We start from the raw sequence: 20,292 nt of genomic DNA, 5'->3' as shown, positions 1-20,292 counted from the left end.
TTGGATGAGGAGGGTTTGGATGGGGAGGGTTTGGATGAGGTGCAGCCTGCGCCGGTCCTTGCGTTGCATCCCTTACCAACACCGGCGATGTCCAACACCCCAGGTACCCAGACGCGGGAGCGGGTTAGTTCTGTTAACGCTTTGCCCTGCCGCGCTTGCCAAAGCAGGAATCGAGCCAAACCCTGAACGTCGGCGTGAGCTGCCAAGCAGGGCAGCGCGGGAGCGATGTCCTGGTGCCTGAGCGGCATCCCGGGCGGAGCGGGGGCATCAATTCACCTCCGTTTGCCAACCTTCCTGCCGGCAGCGGGGGCGGCCGCGGGGGGAAGGAGGCCCCGCACAACGGGGTGCCCGGAGGCCGCGCTTCCTGCTGAGCGCCGGCAGGAAAAGGCGCTTTTCCTCCCCACCCTGAGAACGCCGCTCCCGGTTGCGAGACCGCGGCCGCGCTCGATTTCCGGCCGGAGAAGGAAGACGCGGCGCCGGCCCCGCTGCTCCGCCGCTCCCCCATCGCGGGCCGGGCCGGGCAGGTGCCCCCCGGCCCAGCCCCGGGCAGGTGCCCCGGGCGGCTCCACCTGGCGGCTGCCAGGCCGGGGCGCTGAGCGCGGCCACCGACCCGCGCCCGCTTCCCGGCGAGCGGCTCCGCCGGCCCGGCCCGCCCGGGCTCCTCCTCCCTCCCCGCCCGCCCCCGGCCGCTCGGGCCGCGGTGCTGCGGAGGGCGGGCCGGGTGCGGCGGCAGCGCCCGCCTGGCTGGGCTCCCCGCGGGTGTGAAGGAGGGGCGGGCGGGAGCAGCCCTCGCGGCCGCCGCCTTTTCCCGCACCCCGCGCGGTGGGCCGGGCCGGGCCGGGCCGTGCGCGCTCCCCCGGAGGGCCGGCAGCTGCGGCGGCATGAGGATTAAGGCCGTGGGCGAACGCGTCACGGGAGGAGCGGCCGGTCCCGTGGGCCGCGGGGCTGAGGTGCGGGGCTGAGGTGCGGGGCTGTGCGGTGCGGTGGCCGGGGCGGCCTCAGGGCCGGGGCAGGACGGGGCAGCGGCTCCTCACGGAGCCCGCAGCCTGGCGGGGACCGGGCACCGGGCGCCTTCGCCGAGTGACTGACCCGCAGCTCGGGGACGGGTGCGGGGCCGCGCTGTTTCGGGCAGCCAGGTGCCCCAACAGCGCGATGCTGGGTTGGGGCTGGGGCTGCGGTTCGATCCTCCCGGGGTTTCTCCCGCCGCCGGGGTGCGCGCCACGGGGCAGGGGCAGCGCTGCCTTGCAGGGCTCCCGCGCCCCGGGCGGGTCAGCAGCGCTGCCGCGCTCTGGGGAGGCTGCTCCGGTCGCTGTGGCTGTTCCGAGGAGCCTCTTGCACGGCGCGTTCAGCTCCGCTTTCTTCTCCACCCCCCCCCAGCACCAGGTTTGTGCACTTGGGAAATCCGAAGCAGTTCTCCGCAAAGCGAACAGGTAAAACTGCTTGTCTCGTAGGAATATTGCTGAAGGCTTCAGTTGCAAGCAAGTATGCAAATTTGGGCAAATTATCGTGCCAGAAAAGGAGTTCTAGATACGTGCCTTCCATTTTTTTTCCTCAGGAAGTTTAATGGTTCAAAGCTGGGAGTGTTGATGAGAAGGTTGTGTTACCAGAAAGGCATCAGTCTGCTTTTTAGTCTATATAGGTACGTGTGGGCCTGTAGTTAAATTTAAGTACATAACTTGATAATCTAAGTTTCTTTAACATGATGTTAACTACTAAAACCAAGCATCCTGGAACAGACTTAGCTTTGACCTTCTATCTAGGACTGCATAGTTTCCCTACAGCCAATGATTCTGAAGTTGAGAAAGTATTATTTTTATACCAAAATGCCTCCTTTTCTCACCCCTCCCCCCCAGTCCTTCTGCATTTTTTTCCTGCTGTCTGGATATTATATGCACTATACTTAGTTTCCACATTTGAACTCTCAGGATCCCTTGGGATTTAGCTAAAGTAAACACACCCATTTTAGTCTGACTGTGAGTTGGTAGCGCGTAATAACCCTCAGTGACTAATGACTCAAAGATAATCCTGACGTTGTACAGTCTGGCCTCTTGCTGAAAGTTTTACTTTTCACAGGAAAAAGAAACACCCCCCAGTACAAATCCTTGAGTTTTATTTGAGGATTTAGTCATGCAAATGACTGACTGTGAATGTTGTCTGGTATGCTTGAAAAGTGTCTTTTTTTTCTTTCCTTTTCCAAGTGCAGAACTCACAGGTTGCCATGTTCATGTTGCTTGTGTTTGGATTGGTACTGCAAGAAATTCTGGTGAATTCCCAAACTGAAAACCTTACTGAATTCAGAAACATTCCAGAAGAGCCATTATATAGCTACAAAGCCATCAACTTGCCAGATGAGCATATTTCATACTTTCTGCACAATAACCAGCATATTGCTGGCATCTGTAAGCAGGACTCTCACTGCCCATATAAAGTAGGTTTGCTTTTGTTTCTTTGTCCAAATGTAGGATTGGGGTGGTTTATTCTTGGAGTCACAGCAGTTGGGGATGCATTTGCTCTGGAGCAATTCTGGTGTCTTCTCAGGCTGGAGCTGCTTGGTGGAGCTGGGGGTGGAAGCTGTGTGGCTTGGCCTGGGGAGCAGGGGCACGTTGAGCCTGGAGCTTGGAGCAGTGTGCTTTGTGTGAGCTGAGCTTTGTGTCTGTCAGTGATGGGGAAATTTTGGAATCCTTCTCACTGAGTCAGGAGAAGTGATTGTCCTGGAGCAGACATATTACAGACACGGATAATGTTGCTGTGCATGTGTGTCCTCCTTGGAGTCTCTGTTGGACATACAGAATCTGAGTGTTCTTCCTGAAATGCTGTTTGAAAACAGACCAAACTGAAAGCCTTTCATGTGAGATTTATTAGCAAGAGGTAGTTTATAAGCTGACAACTAACTTAAATAACTTCCCATTTTGCTGTTGGGTAGCCTGATTAAATTATCCTGTGTTGCAGAAATACTTGAAGAATCTGAAAACCTGCTGGGGTTATGAGAAATCGTGCAAACCAGATCACAGGTTCAGTTACCCCGTGTGTGATTATGTTGAAACTGGATGGTGAGTTTCACTTTAAAAGTGTAAAGTACAGTTGTTATAAAAGGAGTATAATGCTTACTTTCATGTTAGCTGTGAAGTGAACATTACTGTGATATTTAGAGTTCAAAGGATGATTCTTTGTGAAGGTGTGTGTATATATACCTGTATTGATATGTAACATAGTCTTGCAACGTGTTTAAAAATTTAAATTTTAAGGAAGAAGATACTGTTTTAAATGTTTCCTGCCACAGTGTTTTCATTATTCTGATTTAGCATTGAATTCAGAATCTTAAAATAACTCTGGGTTTCCTTTCCTAGCTTTAAAAACAGAGGAAAAAATGTAAAAATAAAAAAGTATGCCCTTGTATGTAAGAATAGCTTTAAGTTGTCATTGATGTTTTCACACACATGCAGCTGATAAGTTGCTTCCTGTTTTGCATCTTACACATCAGTGAAGTAACTGGCTCTTCTGTTCCATGTTCATTTAAAAAAATGTTACCTGTTCAAGTTATTACTAGAATTTAACAGCAAACCTTGATATTTTTTTTTTATTTTATTATTTTTTTTCTTCTCTCCTTCATACGTCAGGGCAAGTGACATTGAGACAGCCCAGCAGATATTCTGGAAACAAGCTGACTTTGGTTACATTCAAGAGAGACTCAGTGAAATGAAAACCCATTGTAAGCCTGCAGCAACAGTAGGTATTTCTGATAGACATGTTCCTTTTCATTTGTTTCTTAAAATAGTTTTTGTTATTGATGAAGTCCTGCCTGTTCTTTACTTAACAGGGAGATTCATCTCTGACCTGTTCTCGGTACCTTCAGCACTGCAGAGCAACAAACCTCTACATTGATTTACGAACTGTGAAGAGAAACCATGACAGGTCTCTGATTTGCTTATGTTATGGTGTAACCAAGGGATGGCAGGGAAAAGAATTTCAGAATTTGTTTAACAAAGCTGGTGTGTTTCTTGCCGGGGGGTTTACTGCTGATCAGAGGCTTCTTGCTGAAGTCCTGTTGAAATTTACACCTCTTGCTTGCTGTCTGCTTCTGCTGTCAGCAGTACAGGTTATTTAAAAACCTAAGCACTCAGTTTTATGGAATGATGATGGGTGATTGAATTCCTTCCTTCTGATGGAAAAGAGGAAGACTTTTCTGTGTCTTCAGTCCCATCCTTTCTTGATCTGTTGATGTGCAAAGTAGAATTGGTTTTGTATGAGGCAGAGAGAAGGCTTGTCTTGTGCTAGGTGCTTTTGTAACAGAGTTGGGAATTGCATTTTTAGGTACTGAGACTGAAGAGAGGTCTGAACCTGGATCTCCCACATCCAATTTAAAATGCTGCATATTGGAAAAGTGATACCACTGATGTGGGCATCACCCATTTTTCATTCTGCCTTACCTTTGAAGTCAGTGTCCTGGGCACCTGACTTGAAAAGAGCTGGTTCATGGCTGTGACACTGATACCCTTCAGAATGGGTTTTGTCATCTTCTTAGCCTACCCTAAAAGCTGATTTAGACAGTGCTTTTAGTTGGCAGTTTGTTTTCATGAAACCTGTTCTTGCACCTCAGTCTTCCTGTAAAGTTCTTGGGTTGCTACTTACTGGTGAAATCTGAGGTGAATTTCAGTGAGAAATTTTTATTAAACAAACAAAAAACCCAACTAATGATGCTCCTGTAAGTAATCACGTAGCAAAATCTAATTAAATTACTCAGTTGGGTATGTGAAAATGTTTCCTAATAACATTTCTGGGTGAATTAGTGCTGTTTTGTAAATTGATGTTTAGAAATCCAAGTACACCACTATTTTTATTTGGCAATTGTGAGAAATGCTTGATTGGTGCTGAAGAAAATACTTGGGTTTTACAGATTTTAAATAGGTATGAAATACCTTGCTGAACTGAGACAGACTAACACTGGCTTGCGTACGTACTAGAGACTGCAGAGCACTTGCTGCCCTGCTGCACAAAAGCTGATAGACTTTTACTCATTTGCATTAGATTCAAAGAAGACTTTTTCCAGAAGGGAGAGATTGGAGGTCATTGCACTCTTGATGTCCAAGCATTTTTGGCTGAAGGTCAACGCAAGAGCCCGCTGCAGTCGTGGTAAGAATCACTTGTCAAGGCTGCTTCCAAGTTCACTTGCTAATGCTTTTTTTATTTTTTCACTGCCATTAGCAGCTGCATGGAGGGGATTTCATGATGAGGAGATAGTTGCTCCTTTCTAAGGTCAATTTCAGAGTTCATGATAAGATACCTCTGGTAATTGCATCAATACAGAATGTTCTGAACTGTGCTGTGCCTAATTTATAGGAGCAAAAGATCTGAAAATGTCTTCTAATTTGAAGTTCTAACCCTCAGCTGTTTTCTGGACAAGGTGCTGGTTGTGTGTCTGATCTGCCTATAGAAGGAGACAATTGTTCTGTTTGAAATGCCTTGAAGTTTGCACTTACGTCTTATCTCTCACAATTCTTGGTGGTGTTGGGGCTGAAGCAATGCCTGATCTGGATAGATGCTAATGTGGTGTTCTCAGGGAGCCTGTGCTGGGAATGTGACACAGGAAACAAGCTACAGGCTGAGTGGGAAGTGCAGAGAGTGCTTTGTGGTAGCTGGCTAAGTGTCACAGGTTGCATGTTAGCACTTCAAAGCTGCGTTGCCAGTTAATTGATGAAACGTGAAGAAATTGGAATCTCTAAGGTCCATGTGAGAATTAATTTTGATGCTTTTTTCATATTTTAATTTTTTTCCCCTCATTTTGCATTGATGGTCAATTGGAGTTAAGAATAGCTGCAGAGGAGGAAGAAGCTTGCCCTCTCTACCTGCTATTGTGGTCTCAACTGTTCATCCTTGTTTGGATCTAGGAATAATAAATGTCACATCTACATTCATTGTTCTGACCAAAGCATGAAGTTCTTATTGAAGTGTCCTTGGCAATGCAGATCAAGTTGGACAGACCCACAGATGTAGGCTCTGAGGCTCTTTGTTATTTCTCTGCTGCCTTGATTTGTAGATCAAAGATGCTGTTCACTCCTGAGATCAAAGGTGGTGTTTAACCTCCAGAAGCTCATAACCTGAAGAACCTTCCATTACAATTTCAAGTCATCTTAATTGTCAGACTCTTATCAGTTTTCAGCAGTCCTGTTAATTCAAATGGACTGGAGGAACAGTTACTAAATCTTAGGTGTGTGAAGTACATTTGTTTAAGTGTGTTAATGACAAAGCATGTGCTGTGTGATTGAATCTTGGTAGGTTTGCAGAACTCCAGACATTTACTGCGTTGAACTTCAGGCCCCTAGAAGATGAGAAGTGTGATGTTATTATTGAAAAGCCAACGTACTTCATGAAATTAGATGCAGGTAATGGATATCTTTAGCTTAGTTTCTTATCCCATAGTACTGCAGTAAAAAGACCACATATTCAGCTTCCCCATCTGCATTATGCCTGTGTGGTTGTCAGGTTCCTATGTAATGTTTTCATTTTTGAAAAACGGTGTAACCTTTGAATTCCTTTTTTCTGTAGTTCCATTAATAAACTTGGAGACTTAGGTTTAAATCCTTGCATTTTGTCACAGACGAGTAAGTGAATAAATTCCACGTGTTTTGCAGAGTCATTGACTCTTGACTGTGTTTTGAGAGGGTCTTTGACTTTGTGCCAAAGACTCCTCTGCACAGGAGTTTTGGCCCTGTTTCTGAGTGAATGTTTTCATACCATGAAACGCAGGGTATAGGTACATGTGTCTTGTATGTGCTCAGTAATTGAGGATTTGATGTGTATTCAATGATAAGGAAGAGGAAGCAGTATTCAAAGACAAAGTTCAAGGGAATAAGCTTTGTTGATTAAAATACTTCCCCTCACCCATCCCAGAAAATCCAAAGGATACAAACAAAACACAGCTCTGTTTTAATCTTAAAGCTTCAAATATAGGTGAAAAGCCACTACAGGAAGAAATCTGCTTGCTCATGACAGAGAGCAGTGGTGAATGCTGTGCAGCAGTTCACCAAAATTCCCAAGAGGTAGAGCTGCAGGAATAAGCCAGTGGTACCTGACATTTTTTTGAAGTCCACTGGCCTTTTTGTTCATGCAGCATATTTTGCAGACAAATGTTAATGAAAAGGAGTGTCTGGGTTGTAAACATACAAAGAAGCTGCTGTGGGTTATGCTATGGTTTGAACTGGATAATTGTCTGCTGTGTTCTGACCCTCTAGATATTTTAAGCAAAATCTTTGCAGGCCCCTGAGCAGTTACTGTGGAGGAGTTTCTGTGCTGTCAGTTTGTACCTTTGAGCAGATGGTCTAGCTGTGGCTCAGGAGGGGATTTTGTTCAGCTCCTTGGTTTCAGGGGAGACAGGGGAAAATTGCTCTTGGAGCAATATAGGACGCCCAGGAGCTAGTTCCTGTGGCACTTTGTTTTGGTCAGAAGCTTGGAAACAGAAGCTGTGTGCATAGGATTCCAGAACTGGGATCTGGTCTTCACTAGCAGGGAGCCTGGACTATGTTACCTCCCTTGTTTCACAGATGTTTTTTATGTGGCATGAACTGGAGGTGTTAGCTTAAGAAACCAAGAATGAACAAGACTACTATGAGAAAAAACCTGAGGAATTACTTGGCCTTTGGCTCATGTGCAAGTACAAGTTCTGTCTTGCAGTCCTGCAGACAGAGCTTCCCTTAACCCTAACAAAGCAGAACCAAGCTCAGTGCCGAAGGCCTGGCTTTAATGTTTCCTTTCTGTCTAACTAGCTATTGTTAAAGCAGTAGTTGCTTTCACATACTTCAGAAAGCAGCTGCAAACTGTAATGAGAAACAGCACACAAAAAGATTTTTCTTAGCTGTCTTTTGGCCCCTCTAATTCATCTGAACTTTTAAAAAAAATCACTTTTTACTTCAGATTTGTCACCTTCCCCGTAGAGGTCTGTTTTTTTTTTAACGTGTACAAGAAGCCTTCAGGTAGAAGCAGGGGAAAACTGGTATAAAATGCAGGATATTACTAAGGAAAAAATTCTTAAACCAATACAAAGTGGAGCAAGTGATGCAATATTTTGCTAACAGTTCTTTCTTTCTCAGGTGTTAATATGTACCATCACTTCTGTGATTTCGTCAATCTTTATATTACACAGCATATTAATAACTCCTTCAGTACTGATGTCAACATTGTCATGTGGGACACTGTAAGTCTGCTGTGCTTTTAACCTATTTGTCATGGGTTGTATTTCTGTTTTACAGAGATTCTGAAGCTTTCAGTAGCCAATCCTTTGATTATTTTTTTTTGTGGGCTTAGCGATGTGGAACTGATAAGTTTTTGGGTCTTGTTATACAGGTGCATGAATAATTGTTAGGTAACATTTTCTGCAGTAAACCATGTGCTGTTTGAGTGTTACTTCACAACTCATCTTTTGCTAGTACATAATTATGCCCTTTTTTTGATGTGACCTCAAAAATAACATGATCTGTGTTTCTGATATGTGATGTGAACATTCATGGTGGTTTTGCTAGACTTTTTTAATCTGAGAATATTGAAGTAGTTTTACTCAAAACAGTTTTTTCTATATTTAAAAAGAAATGCAGCCTTGCATCTTTCTAAATCTGTAATGTCAGCCTGTAATAAAGAAAACAACTAAAATTAAATGCTTATATATATATATCATGACAGGGTCTAATAATTCTTTTAAGTAGCCTATTTGCAGTTACTTCTCTCAATCACCTCTCAGAATGCCATCATGACATATAAAGTAAATGTTTAAGTGGGGCTACTTCTGCTGTACTGCTGAGTTGAAACCATGACTGTGTTTAAGAATAATACTAGTTTTACTGGCCAGTGTTTTGGCCATGTAGGAGGGTGTTAAAGAAACAATGAAAAACTGTGCCATGTGTATCATGCCAGCTAACATGTTTAATCAGGTCCAGAAATAACACAATTCTTGACTGTGCTATTGTCCCACACCCTCCTTGTTCTTACAAAATTCTAGGTTTTCTTTTTTGAGTATAAACTGCTAGGACAACAAATATCCAATAGAGAACTGCAAATATCCCCTGCTTGCTATTTAATGAGAAGCCTCTTTGGCTAGAAGAGATTTTTTTTTTCCTAGTTCTCTTACATTTTGAAAGCTAAAATAAATGTGCCTGCCAGACAAGCAAGCTCTCTGGATGTTGTACAGGGACCTGTTAATCCAGCTCTGATGGCTTTCTGAAAAGATCAGATGTGTCAGACAGCACTGCAAATTTCTATGTAAGACAAAGAGTTGCTTTTCAAAGTATTGTTGACTCAAATAACTCTCTCAAATGTACCATTCAAAGCAAGTGCTGTCACAGTCCGATCGTTTTAAATGTCTTAAGTGCTCAGGTTGCTCGAGTTCATTACCACGTACAACCAGGTGATGGCACCAACTGACTGCTGATGAGCTGTCTATGCTGATCAGAAGATGGACTTCAGCTTATTATTAATTCTCCTTTTTTACCCCTTGATGTAATTAGGTTTGACCATACTTTCTAGCTACTGTAGAGTCAGTGCACTGTTCTTATTAAGCAATAATACCCTTAGATATAGGTTAAACAGAGCAGAAAATGAGTCCACTGGGTGTTGATTTGCAGACTGTCTGCAAATGTAATGTTTATAAAGCACTTTTGGGGAGGGCAGATAGGGTTAGAAAGTAGTACTTAGGGCTTTGAAGAACAGTTCTCTGCTGCTAATCTAGGGGAGCAGTTCTTGTAAAACAGATGGCCAGAAAGCAGCATGGGTTGTAAAATGCATTAAAACTTAATGACAGAAGAAGGGGAAGGAAGCACCTCTTTGACTGAAGGAAACCTGGCACTCTTTAAGTTCTTTTACATTTCATTAGATATCTGCTCTCTTCTGTGGTCATTTGTAGACTTATTCTCACATTTCTTGTTGAGAGTAGTTCCACATCACTTTCCAAGCAGCCTGAACCAGCTCCAGAGTTGAAAGGAAGCTTTAAGCAAGAATCTGCACCAGGACTACTGAGGACACATTGAATTGCATTAAAAGAGCAAGAGATGATGACTCTTAGCCTTCAGATCTGTAGGAGATCTTACAAATGTGAAAGCTGCTAGGCCAACGTTGTAGGGAATAGATAGTTCCTAAAAAGATCCACACTGTTGCTGCAAGGGTGGAAGTTTTATCCTCTCCTGTAGAGAAACTTTTTGGTGGCCAGTGAAAGTAAAGGAAAAAAATCATGTCCTGGCTGTTTCTTCCATCAAATCAGATCATTGCCTTCAATTTGTGGTGAAAGTGACCGTCCCAAAACAGAGGCAAATGTGAAACAGACTTGTTGTGACTTATTACTTCAAACATTACACTGCATTTCAATTCCCAGGTGATTTTTTTTAAATCTCAGGAGCCAAGGTTCATGCCTTCTACCTTCCCTATGAGTCTGCTCCTTCAAATTTAACTTGTATGCTTTGTCTCTGGGGAAAGTAGTAGGTACTCCATGCTTCTAGCTCAGAAATTCTATTCTGCTGCTGAAGACCTTGTTTAGATTGCTAATTTAAAGACTGTTTTATTAAAAATTAACTACCTGACAGGTAATTTGAGTTAACTGCCATTGTAAACACAGGGTTTGGTGTTCTGTAATGGCTGTCTTAGGTCCCATAGTGGGGATGTGCATATTTACTGTATTTTAAAACTCATATATGGAACTTGTAAACAATGAAGACAGTTTTCAGGTGCATTTATGCAATCGTTGTACCCTTGTTTTTTTTCCTTACCTCCTAGAGCTCCTATGGCTATGGTGACCTCTTCAGTGAGACATGGAAGGCATTTACTGACTATGAAATAATACACTTGAAAACCTTTGATTCTAAAAGGGTATGGAATTTTGCATATTATTTTTTTTTTAATTCAAAGTCAGTAGGTAGTGAATATGACAGCTTCTCAAGCAGGTTGTGGATTTGGATGTTCCAGAGGAGCATTAATACTTTCCATGCATGTTTAATTTCTGTAATATGAGTGTTCTACCTTACAAACAAGAGACAGAGCTGTAACTTAATTCTGTGGCATGTCTGTGTTTTAGATAGATGGACCTAACTTTTATGTCTTCTGAGAGGTGATGTCAATGTATGGGTTTTACTTATGCAGGACTCAACTACTGAAGTTAAAGGTTTTCAAATAGTAGTGTTTTTCTTAGTCTTTTGATTCCTACTCAGGTGTTTATCTTCTCCTGCAACTGTTAGTATATCAAACCTGCTGTTTATCAATAAATAAAATTTTACTCCACCCCAAAAAAATGTACCCATTCATTCAGAGCTCATTTTAGTCTCTTAAGTCTCTTAAATCTTGTCTTTAAACTCTCTCTAACTGGTTTTCTTCTATGTAGCTTATGTTTGTTCTGTTTTGGGGGTGGTTTTCTTACCTCTTCTGACACTTGCATCTCTAGCATCCTAAGTGAGAGCTCTTTTGGGATCAGGATTGTCTTTGTTCTATTCATTTGCACGGTTGAGGAAGTGAGGATGTTCTTGACAGGAGCATGTAATTGCTAGCTCATTATAAGCAGTGATTCCACTGAATGGGCAGGGGATGTGCCAGTGGAAGGTAGCAGAGCAGTGTCACTTCTTGTGATCTCCTTTGCAGGTGTGCTTTAAAGAAGCAGTCTTCTCATTACTGCCTCGGATGCGCTATGGCTTGTTTTATAACACACCACTGGTGAGTCCTTTTTATCCATCCACTGTGTTAACTAGATGTGTGACAGTGTAAAATCTGAGCTAATGAATCCCTCAAATACCTAGCTGAGCTATCATGGAATGGATGAACTGATCTTCCCTACAGATTAAGATTGTGAAGCTGCTTTAGCTGGTTGACAGTAACTGGTTGTGCGCAGTCTCCAATGTCACAGTTCCCTAAACCTCTTTAATGGGTGGGCACTGTGGACTTACTGTTATTTTTGCACAGCAGAAGAGCTCCTACACTGACAGACTTTCCTGGGAGTATTAGCTCATGCATTCAGGCTGTAACACTGAGGAGAGTTATATTTCTTTCTAAATGAAAGTGCCATTTGTGTTGTGGTGAATAGTGACATGTTTAGCACAGTGCATGATCCTAGGCTTTTGTTCCACAAAACTGGGGAAAAAGCTGATCACAAAGAGAGGTTTTTCTGAGCAGAAGAACTTTTTGTATTAACAGTTGCTTTTTTAATTTTAGATCTCTGGCTGTCATGGTACAGGGCTCTTTAGAGCATTTTCTCAACATGTGTTACACAGATTAAATATCCCACAAGAAGGACCCAAGGTATGGTAACTGAATAATAAAGCTGTAATATGGAGCTGATGGCTCTTACCAGAGAAACAGCATTAGCAAGCTGGACCCAGTGGGGAATAAGAGCATATTGTGCACTTTTTGTCCTTTCCTGTGATGCTTGGGATTTTTTTCCCAGTAAGCCTGTTCTGTGAAGGCCTCTAACAAACATTTGTGTATGTTTGTGAAAGTCTCTCCTATGGAAGTAAAACACTGACTTTAGTACATCCTCCTCCTGACCCTAAGGTCTCTTCCCTGCCTCCATCCTCTGTGCTCCTTATTGATCCTTGTAGCTCCTGCTGAGCCCAGATCAGAGGAGGAAATGATTAAATCTGCTCCTTCCAGTCCCTGCCCAGTACCATCTGCCTGGCCCTGGCCTTCTCTCTTGTACACATGGGTAGTTTTTGAAAGTTGTTGCAGTGGCTGCGTTGATGGATAGGGCAGTTCTGGGCTCCCTGAAGTACTTGCCAGAGAGTAGCCTACATATTATCACCGAGGGGCACATGTTCAAAGCACTGCACAGGCATTTAGTTCTGCTTCTCCTGCTGACACTAATGGGAGTCATGCAGTTAGATCTCTTTATTTCACTTAGAACACTTACTCTTGTGAGTCCAGTTCATTGAAAGACGTAAAAGGAGGAGCTGCTATAGAAGTAAAATATTTTTTCTGAGGATCTTGTACACAAGCCATCCTGAAAGCCGTTTTACAGCTTTCAAAAACTGTATAATATGTAATACAAAGGCTCTTTTGTACTGAATAAAATAAATATTTCAGAAAATGTTTTATTATTTGCTAATAGTCAGACTTGCACAAAGTTTTTGACGCTTTTAAACTGCTGGAAAGTACAATGTAAATTTTCAGGTGGTTACATCTGTTACATGGGGAGGGAGTGTATTTAGTTGCTCAAATAGTTGCCAGAAGTAAATACAGAACTGTTTGGGAGGGGTTTTTGTGTGAGGTCTGGCTCAGAGCTAATACACTCCTGCTGCTTTCTTTTTAGGATGGGAAAATTCGAGTCACCATCCTTGCACGCAGTACAGACTACAGGAAAATATTAAACCAGAATGAGGTGTGGTCCTTTTTATTTTTAAAACAAGTTTATCAGAAGTTAAATTTTGCTCGTTGACTTGATTATTATTTTTTCTGATACAGCCAAGACATCTGTATGCTGACAAATCTTAGACAAATACGTTCAGTGCTAGGATTAATTTCTTCTAATGTGTCTTCTAAGCAGTCTCTATTTTTGCATGCCAGACACTGAACCTTGTTGCCCCTTTTAAATACCCAGTGGAGGAGTACAGATGTAATACTAGAAGTATTTCCTTCTAACAAACAGACACTGCAGAGCTTCTGATACCATTAAATTATTTTGCTTTCAGATTCCCTTTTATTTCTACAATCCCCAGGGTTGAAGGCTCTGACAAAAACCTTTGTTATGCTTGCAGATTAAAATGCATAAGCTGTTGTATCTGAGTATGTGCATTCAGATCTCAATGAGTTTTCATGTTGAGTCATATTTTTGAATCACACAACTTGGTGGACTTACAGTGTAGCTTCTCTTGTGGCAAAATGAGAATATCTAATGTTTTCATACATACATTTCATATCTAATGTTTTCTTCAGTCTTAGCTGTTAGTGTCTGACAGAAATGAATTGGCATTATCATCCCCACCTCACATAGGGAGAAAGGGAGCCTTGTTTGATGCAAGAGCTCAGTGGGAGAATGGACAGAGCTCAGATTTGTGCTTATCTCCTGCTGTCCACAGTGCGTGTCTACACTGTTGCACCTAGCATGTGTCATGGTCATGAGCACATGGCAGAAAGGGAGAAGTTTATCTTTACTCCACTTTTACAAAAGAATATACTTTCTTTCTTACTGTCCTGCAGACTGTGGATTGGAGACTTAGAAAGTGCCCTTTAAAGTTAGATAGCCAGGCTCTAGCCTGCTTTCACTTCTCATGTGAGTAGGAGTCTGACCTAGTAAGATATTTTTGAAAATCTTTCTAGCAACCAATTTGCTTCTTCAGGTATTGGAATATCTTTTGGAAATCTAACCACATCTTCCCACTATTCTTCTGCTAGTTTGAGTGGTTTAGGATTGGCTCCTGAAGCATGTAAAAATCAACAGTAGTTTCTGTAAGAGTGTACGATATCAAGACTCTTCTCCAGGGGCTGCTCTGTCAGGAATAACATGTATTTTGGATGGGAAGGCACATAAAGAGGGGAACTGATCCTTTATGTGGTGGTGACAGTATGTTCTGTCTCCTTGTAATTCCCTGGTGAGGAGGAGGAGTGTGTAAAAAGATCAGGAGTGCAGGGGAGGGATTAATTGAAGGAGAGCACCAAATCATTATCTTTTTATTCTCCTCCTTAGCTGGTGAATGCTTTGAAAACCGTGTCGACGTTGGAGGTCAGAGTGGTAGACTACAAATACAAGTACGTGAGTTGGTAGAAGAAACTAGTGTGGTCTGATGCTGCCTGTGTCTGGTGAAAGCTGGTTGCAGGCAGAGCTGCAGATGCCCTCGTGTCCAGCCATTGGAAACTCCAGGAAGTGTGTTATTTGAGGGAGTTCTGGGTGAGCTGGGTAAGCTCTCTCATCCTGTGATGAGCTACTCCAGACGTGAATCTCTCGCGTTAGTGGCTCAGTTCAGATGTTTTGAACAGACTCTTGTGAAATTTTGAAACCTGTCTTCATTTCTTTTAATAAAATGCTGAGTTATTGCTGGCTGCAGCATTTGTGATTCTTAGTATTGTTCCTTGAAAAATCAATTCCCCCTTTCAGTTTTCCCTTGGGTTAATTTTGTGCTTTCTACACGTAACTAATTCTTGCTGAGAGAGATGGGCATGCCAGGTCACCACTTGTCTTGTGTTGTCTGCAGGGAACTTGAATTTTCAGAGCAACTGAGAATCACCCACAACTCTGATATATTCATTGGGATGCATGGAGCTGGACTTACCCATTTGCTCTTTCTACCAGACTGGGCTGTTGTTTTTGAACTGTAAGTCTGTTTCTCTCTCTTGCCCGCCACACACAACTCCTAGTATCTGTTTTTATCTGTTGCTAGAATTTCTGAATGTTTGTTGTGTATCCTCATCTAAACTTCCTTTTTGGCAACCTCTTTTGGGAGTCAAAAGCCAGGAAGCTTGCTTTATAAAATATAATGTAACTATATTGTACAGGTTTAGCCTGCGATTTCTTGAGGTATAAGGAAATAAAATGCAGCCTGGTCAGCAATTGCTTGGGAAAAAATGGCAAAAAGAAAAAAGAAAAAAGAAAGAAAAAAAGAGCCTCACTGGTCAGATTCTGCTTGCTGGATCTGAAATCTAGTGGTATTTTGGTGATCCAGGGGACTTGATTACACAAGATGCATGTCCAGGGTGTTAAAGGTCCCCCTGAAGGTTATTCATAAACTCCTTTCTATGCTCAGGACATGAGCACCAGCTTGTTGGCCGAGCTTCAGTTGTGTGTCATTCTGTTTCATCTAAATTTCTTCGGTAGCTTCCTTCTAAACATACTTTGTGACAAAAATGTGGCTGCTAATAGGCACTGCAGTTCTATAGAACTAACCAAAAATGCAGCACACTTCTCAGAAGAGCACTGAATTCTTCATCCTGGGAAATTCTACTTAAAGCCCCTGCTGTGGGAAGGCTGTGAAGCTGATGCTTTGCTGCATATTTTTGGCTTGAGAGAATTTTGTCCAGTCTCCAAATAAGCTCAGAAATGCAGTGGCTTTTTACATGTCCAAGAGCTGCTGCAGCTGGACAGGGACATGTCTGACATGCAGATGTGCCTCAGACTGGCTCCTTGGCCACATCTTAAGAACAGATGGAATCCCTTGTTGTTTTCAGTGCCTTAGAACTGGACAGCAAACGTTTTAGCCTGAAGTAGGTTGAGGGGGTTTTTTGTCTATTTTCCCTCCTGTTTCACCCCAGAAAGCTTCAGCACAGTCTCTTTAGCTAACTTAGGATTTTTCTGCCTGCCCCCAGGTACAACTGTGAAGATGAACGTTGCTACCTGGATCTGGCAAGGCTGAGAGGCATCCACTACATCACCTGGCGGAAAAGGAATAAAGTGTTCCCTCAAGATCAGGTAATGGTGGCCTCTGCTGGAAGGGTGGGGTGCCATCACTTGGAGCATTTAAAGCTTAGCTGGCTTTACCTATCTATGTTTGCATATCTGAAATGCAATTTTCATTCTTTAGGCCACATTAACTTCCCTGTTGTAATTAAGAAATGAAACGAACTGGCCATTAATCCAAGCCATCCACAGCACTGCTGGTATGCAGATACTTTGCTGGCTGTTTTGTCTCAGAGCAGATCAATGGATCAGGAATAATAGATTAAAATGGCAGATGCTCAATTTTTATTGTGGATTTTTGAATGGAAGATGTATTTTTATTATTTTTTTTCTGTCTAAAATGCCTTATTTCATTTTTCTAGGGACACCACCCAACACTGGGAGAACATCCAAAATTTACAAACTACTCCTTTGATGTGGAAGAATTTATGTACTTGGTGCTTCTGGCTGCAAATCATGTTTCACAGCATTCCAAGTGGCCATTTAGGGTAAAACATGATGAATTCTAAACTAGACTGCCGACTGAAATACAATTTTTAAATAATGCTCCATAAAAATATTGTAACATCATAAAGCAAAATGCTAAGTGTGAAACACGTAAACCTCTAGGAGGGAAATAACCTGGTATTAATTTGTCAGCCCACTTCTTGGCACCATACCTTGTCTTTGTAATCCTGCTCTTTAATTCTGAGGGTTTTCACTACTTAAAAACTATTTTTTCAGAACTCTCTTTGGGTTTTGCACTGTGGTTTTGTATTCTGAAATACTTGTCTGGATACAAAGATATGTCCATGCATTTCATGTAAGATGTTCATGGGTAGATACTAATTTTGTAGTAGTTGCTGCCTACTTTTATCTGAGGAAATGCTAGAGGATGGAGTGTGTTACAGCTTGGTTTCTCAGTGTAGTTTCTCTGGGAATGCAAAAGGCCTGTCAGAGCTCCCCAGTTCTTCTTTTTAAGAAGTGAGAGGATGCTTTTATGCTATAGTCCTGTACCTCTTAAGTAAAAATCTGAATAGAAATTGCCTTCCTATTGTAAGACACTGCCCAGTGTGTTCTTTGCAGTCAAATTACATGACGTGGTGGTTTCAGAATGGCTGTTTAGTTCCTTTCTGTCACCATCCAGGTCATTGCTGTGCTTGTTCCTGTTTTGTTTCTAAGTTTGAAGATCTTCCTTTGTGAAGTAGTTGTTCTAAGAACTAAGTGGTTAAGCAAGCTTTAACTTCTGTTGTTTGATTCAACAGACACTTCAGACTTCTATTTCAAATTTAGGAACAATTTCGAGTTAGAGAGCAGAGTCTTAGGTTTTTGCATTTGAATATGAACTTCACTCTGTAGTTTTAAATGCTAAAATGTAACAGGTCTGCTCAGTAGGTTTAGCCAGTCTTCCATCTCAGAGCAGGGAATTCTTGTCCTAAGTGAATACTTCAGACTTCAGGTAATCTGTTTCCTATGTTTTCACTTAAAACAGCACTCTGCAATGGAAAACCTGAGCAAATGGGAATAAAACTTGAGTCTTTTTAAGGATGCTAAAGGGAACAGACATCTAGTTTTTTTATGACAAATGAGAAGATGGGAAGGGTGTCTTTCAGCTGCAGCTGAGAGGAAACAAAGTCATGAGGAACTTTGTTCTAGGAGCCATTAAAAGGCTAATCTATTAATATTCTTGTGTTTCAAAATGTCAACGAGTCAATCTAGTAAACTTTGGAAAATCCTTCCAAAGCAGTAGCATAGTTCACTGAAAGCAGTGAAGGAAATGTTAAGCCAAAGCCAAGTTCTCTATCAAATTTCTTCTGGAGCTGACATGTTGGTGCTAGTGATGAGGGGGGAAAGGGAGTAGTTCTGTTAAGTGGGGCCAGGAGGAAGAATCAAGTTCAGTGAGATAAAAAACAAGAGTTCTGTGTTAAATTTTGGATTTTTTTGAGACTGTATTCCTGTGATAGTCTTGCAGTTTAATCCTACAGTCTCAGTGGCTTGGAGTAGAGCATACATTTGTATGCAAAAGAGAGACAGTTACAGGAAATGTAAACATTTCACTGGTATAATTGTAGATATTATTGGCTTCTGTTCTCCAGCAGTCCTAGGCAATTTCAGAGAGTGTAGATACATTTACTGACCTGCCTATACTGGTAAAGATGAGTTACTGTAAGCATAATTTGCATATAGATCCCTCACAACCTTAAGCAGTGCATAGGAAAAACTAGATCTAGCTGATACACAAGCTATATTAAGGTATCTGGTGCAATTCTTAGCATAGTGTATTGTTTTACTGATGGATAAAACTGTTTCACTTTAAAGAACCATAGAAGCAAAATTGCACTCCTTGGCATGAAAAAAAAAAAAAGCCCTGTATTTCCTGTATTTGTGTGTGTGTTTTTTTTCTACATTGTGAGATTTTTAAAGAGAAAAAAATGAATAAAACTTAGGAAAATGTTTGAGATCAAATGAAACCAACTCAAAATAAAGACAGTGTTTAACTATGAACTGTGCACTTGATAATTTTTTTAATTAAAAAAGTTTTTATTTAAAAAAAAAGAAGTGTAAAATTTTTGATCATAGTTTGCCAAGTTTGAGAGGCAACTGTTTTAAATGCTATTAATTGTGTAGAGTCATGGGTCTGCTTTTTCCTGCCATAGCAGCCTGCTGTACTGAGGTCCAGACTGGTTTATTTACCTGGGGATCATTCACCTGGCACTGATGGCTTTGTTGTCAGGCATTTTAAGATTGGCTTGTGGAAAAGTTTTGTGCATATTGAAGTTCCTGCAGTGCAGGTGGTGCTGTTGAAGCCAGTGTGTGACTGCAGCTTTGTGCTTGAGTCTGTACAGAAGCAGCTAATGAGCAGCTTCTCTTTCAAGCCATGGTAGCACTCACTAAAACAAGTGGTTGAACATATGGCTGGATGCACAGAGGGGAGGTTGTGGGGAGTTAATCCAAGGGCAAAATATCCTGCTAACTTTCAGCAGTTTCAACAAATTTGAGTGCAGCATCAGCAGTTGATGGCCAACATGTTCTTCAGCCTTTATGACTTAATATTACTGGGGTGAAAATATTGATTTGGTTGGTTTGCTTTACAGAAAGTCGCAACATTATCTTGGCAGCAGAAAGGGGGTTGGTTGGATTAATGGGATTTTTCCAATAGTCCTGAGGTAGAGTTTGGACAACAGCAAAGATCTGGCTTGTGACTTTCTTAAGGAGGGTCTGAGCCATCTCAAACTTGGAATTTGAGGGAATCCATGAGACTCTGGGGCCACTTGTTCCTCAGGCAGGGTATAGCTCTGGTTTATATTCTCCTGACAGACTATAGGAGTCTTGTTCTTTGCTACTTCTGGCTTATTGTGGGGGTTTTTTGTCTCCTCAGTTAACTTAAGCTTAGAGTCTGTATTTAACTGGCACTTGGACATCAGTCTGAGGAATTTAGCTTTGGGATCTAATGAATAGTGCCAATCCTGAGTCCTTACAGGATTGCCTATGTTTCATGTACAATGTAAACCAAAAGCTGTATTTCAAATAAAGAATGTATGGATGCACACAGTGTCTTTTCCTTTTACTTCAGGAGTCTTCAAGAGGTATTTTCAGTTTTTACTTGATGAGGTTCTGTGGAAACTGGGTAAGTGTGAGAAATGGTTTGTGATGGGGGGGTGGCAAATCAGGACTATTAATCTGAAGAGTGCAATTATAAATATTAAGGCTATACCTTTTTAAAAGCAATTAAATAATAATGAAATGGTTTAATCTTTGCTGTTAATCTTGCCAATTGCACCATTAGTGAGAACTCAGGTTTACAATGTCTCTTAATATTTTATTTTTTTTTAAGTAGGAGGGAAACTGAAGGAAACATTCTCCTTGAGAGCTTTTTAGCTGCTCAGAAGTGTAAAATGTGAGGGGATAATTGTGAGGGGATAATTTTATTTAATTTCAACAGTGAACTGTTGTTTCAGTTTGCAGTGTTT

General features: G+C 41.9%; 1 protein-coding gene across 6 annotated transcripts; it reads left to right on the top strand.

The window, feature by feature from the left end:
• The first annotated feature begins 717 nt into the window (after window positions 1-717).
• EOGT (EGF domain specific O-linked N-acetylglucosamine transferase) lies at window positions 718-18,826 on the top strand. 6 transcript variants are annotated; one of them, XM_051627693.1, is made up of 18 exons: window positions 718-950; window positions 1,378-1,430; window positions 1,556-1,639; window positions 2,204-2,428; window positions 2,950-3,050; window positions 3,618-3,726; window positions 3,818-3,912; window positions 5,026-5,130; window positions 6,274-6,380; window positions 8,085-8,188; window positions 10,750-10,842; window positions 11,605-11,676; window positions 12,172-12,258; window positions 13,265-13,333; window positions 14,639-14,700; window positions 15,144-15,263; window positions 16,252-16,354; window positions 16,705-18,826. In XM_051627693.1, exons 4-18 carry the CDS (start codon window positions 2,219-2,221, stop codon window positions 16,849-16,851), a joined length of 1,584 nt encoding a protein of 527 aa, XP_051483653.1. In that variant the 5' UTR covers window positions 718-950; window positions 1,378-1,430; window positions 1,556-1,639; window positions 2,204-2,218; the 3' UTR covers window positions 16,852-18,826. The 6 variants fall into 6 exon arrangements, with proteins under 6 accessions (XP_051483653.1, XP_051483654.1, XP_051483655.1 ...); XM_051627694.1 differs by having other exon boundaries at window positions 2,199-2,428; XM_051627695.1 differs by having other exon boundaries at window positions 718-963.
• The last annotated feature ends 1,466 nt before the right edge of the window (window positions 18,827-20,292 follow it).

Source organism: Apus apus, chromosome 9, assembly GCF_020740795.1.
Source record: "Apus apus isolate bApuApu2 chromosome 9, bApuApu2.pri.cur, whole genome shotgun sequence".
Classification (NCBI taxonomy): Eukaryota; Metazoa; Chordata; class Aves; order Apodiformes; family Apodidae; genus Apus; species Apus apus.
This window is presented reverse-complemented; position numbering and strand designations above follow the sequence as displayed.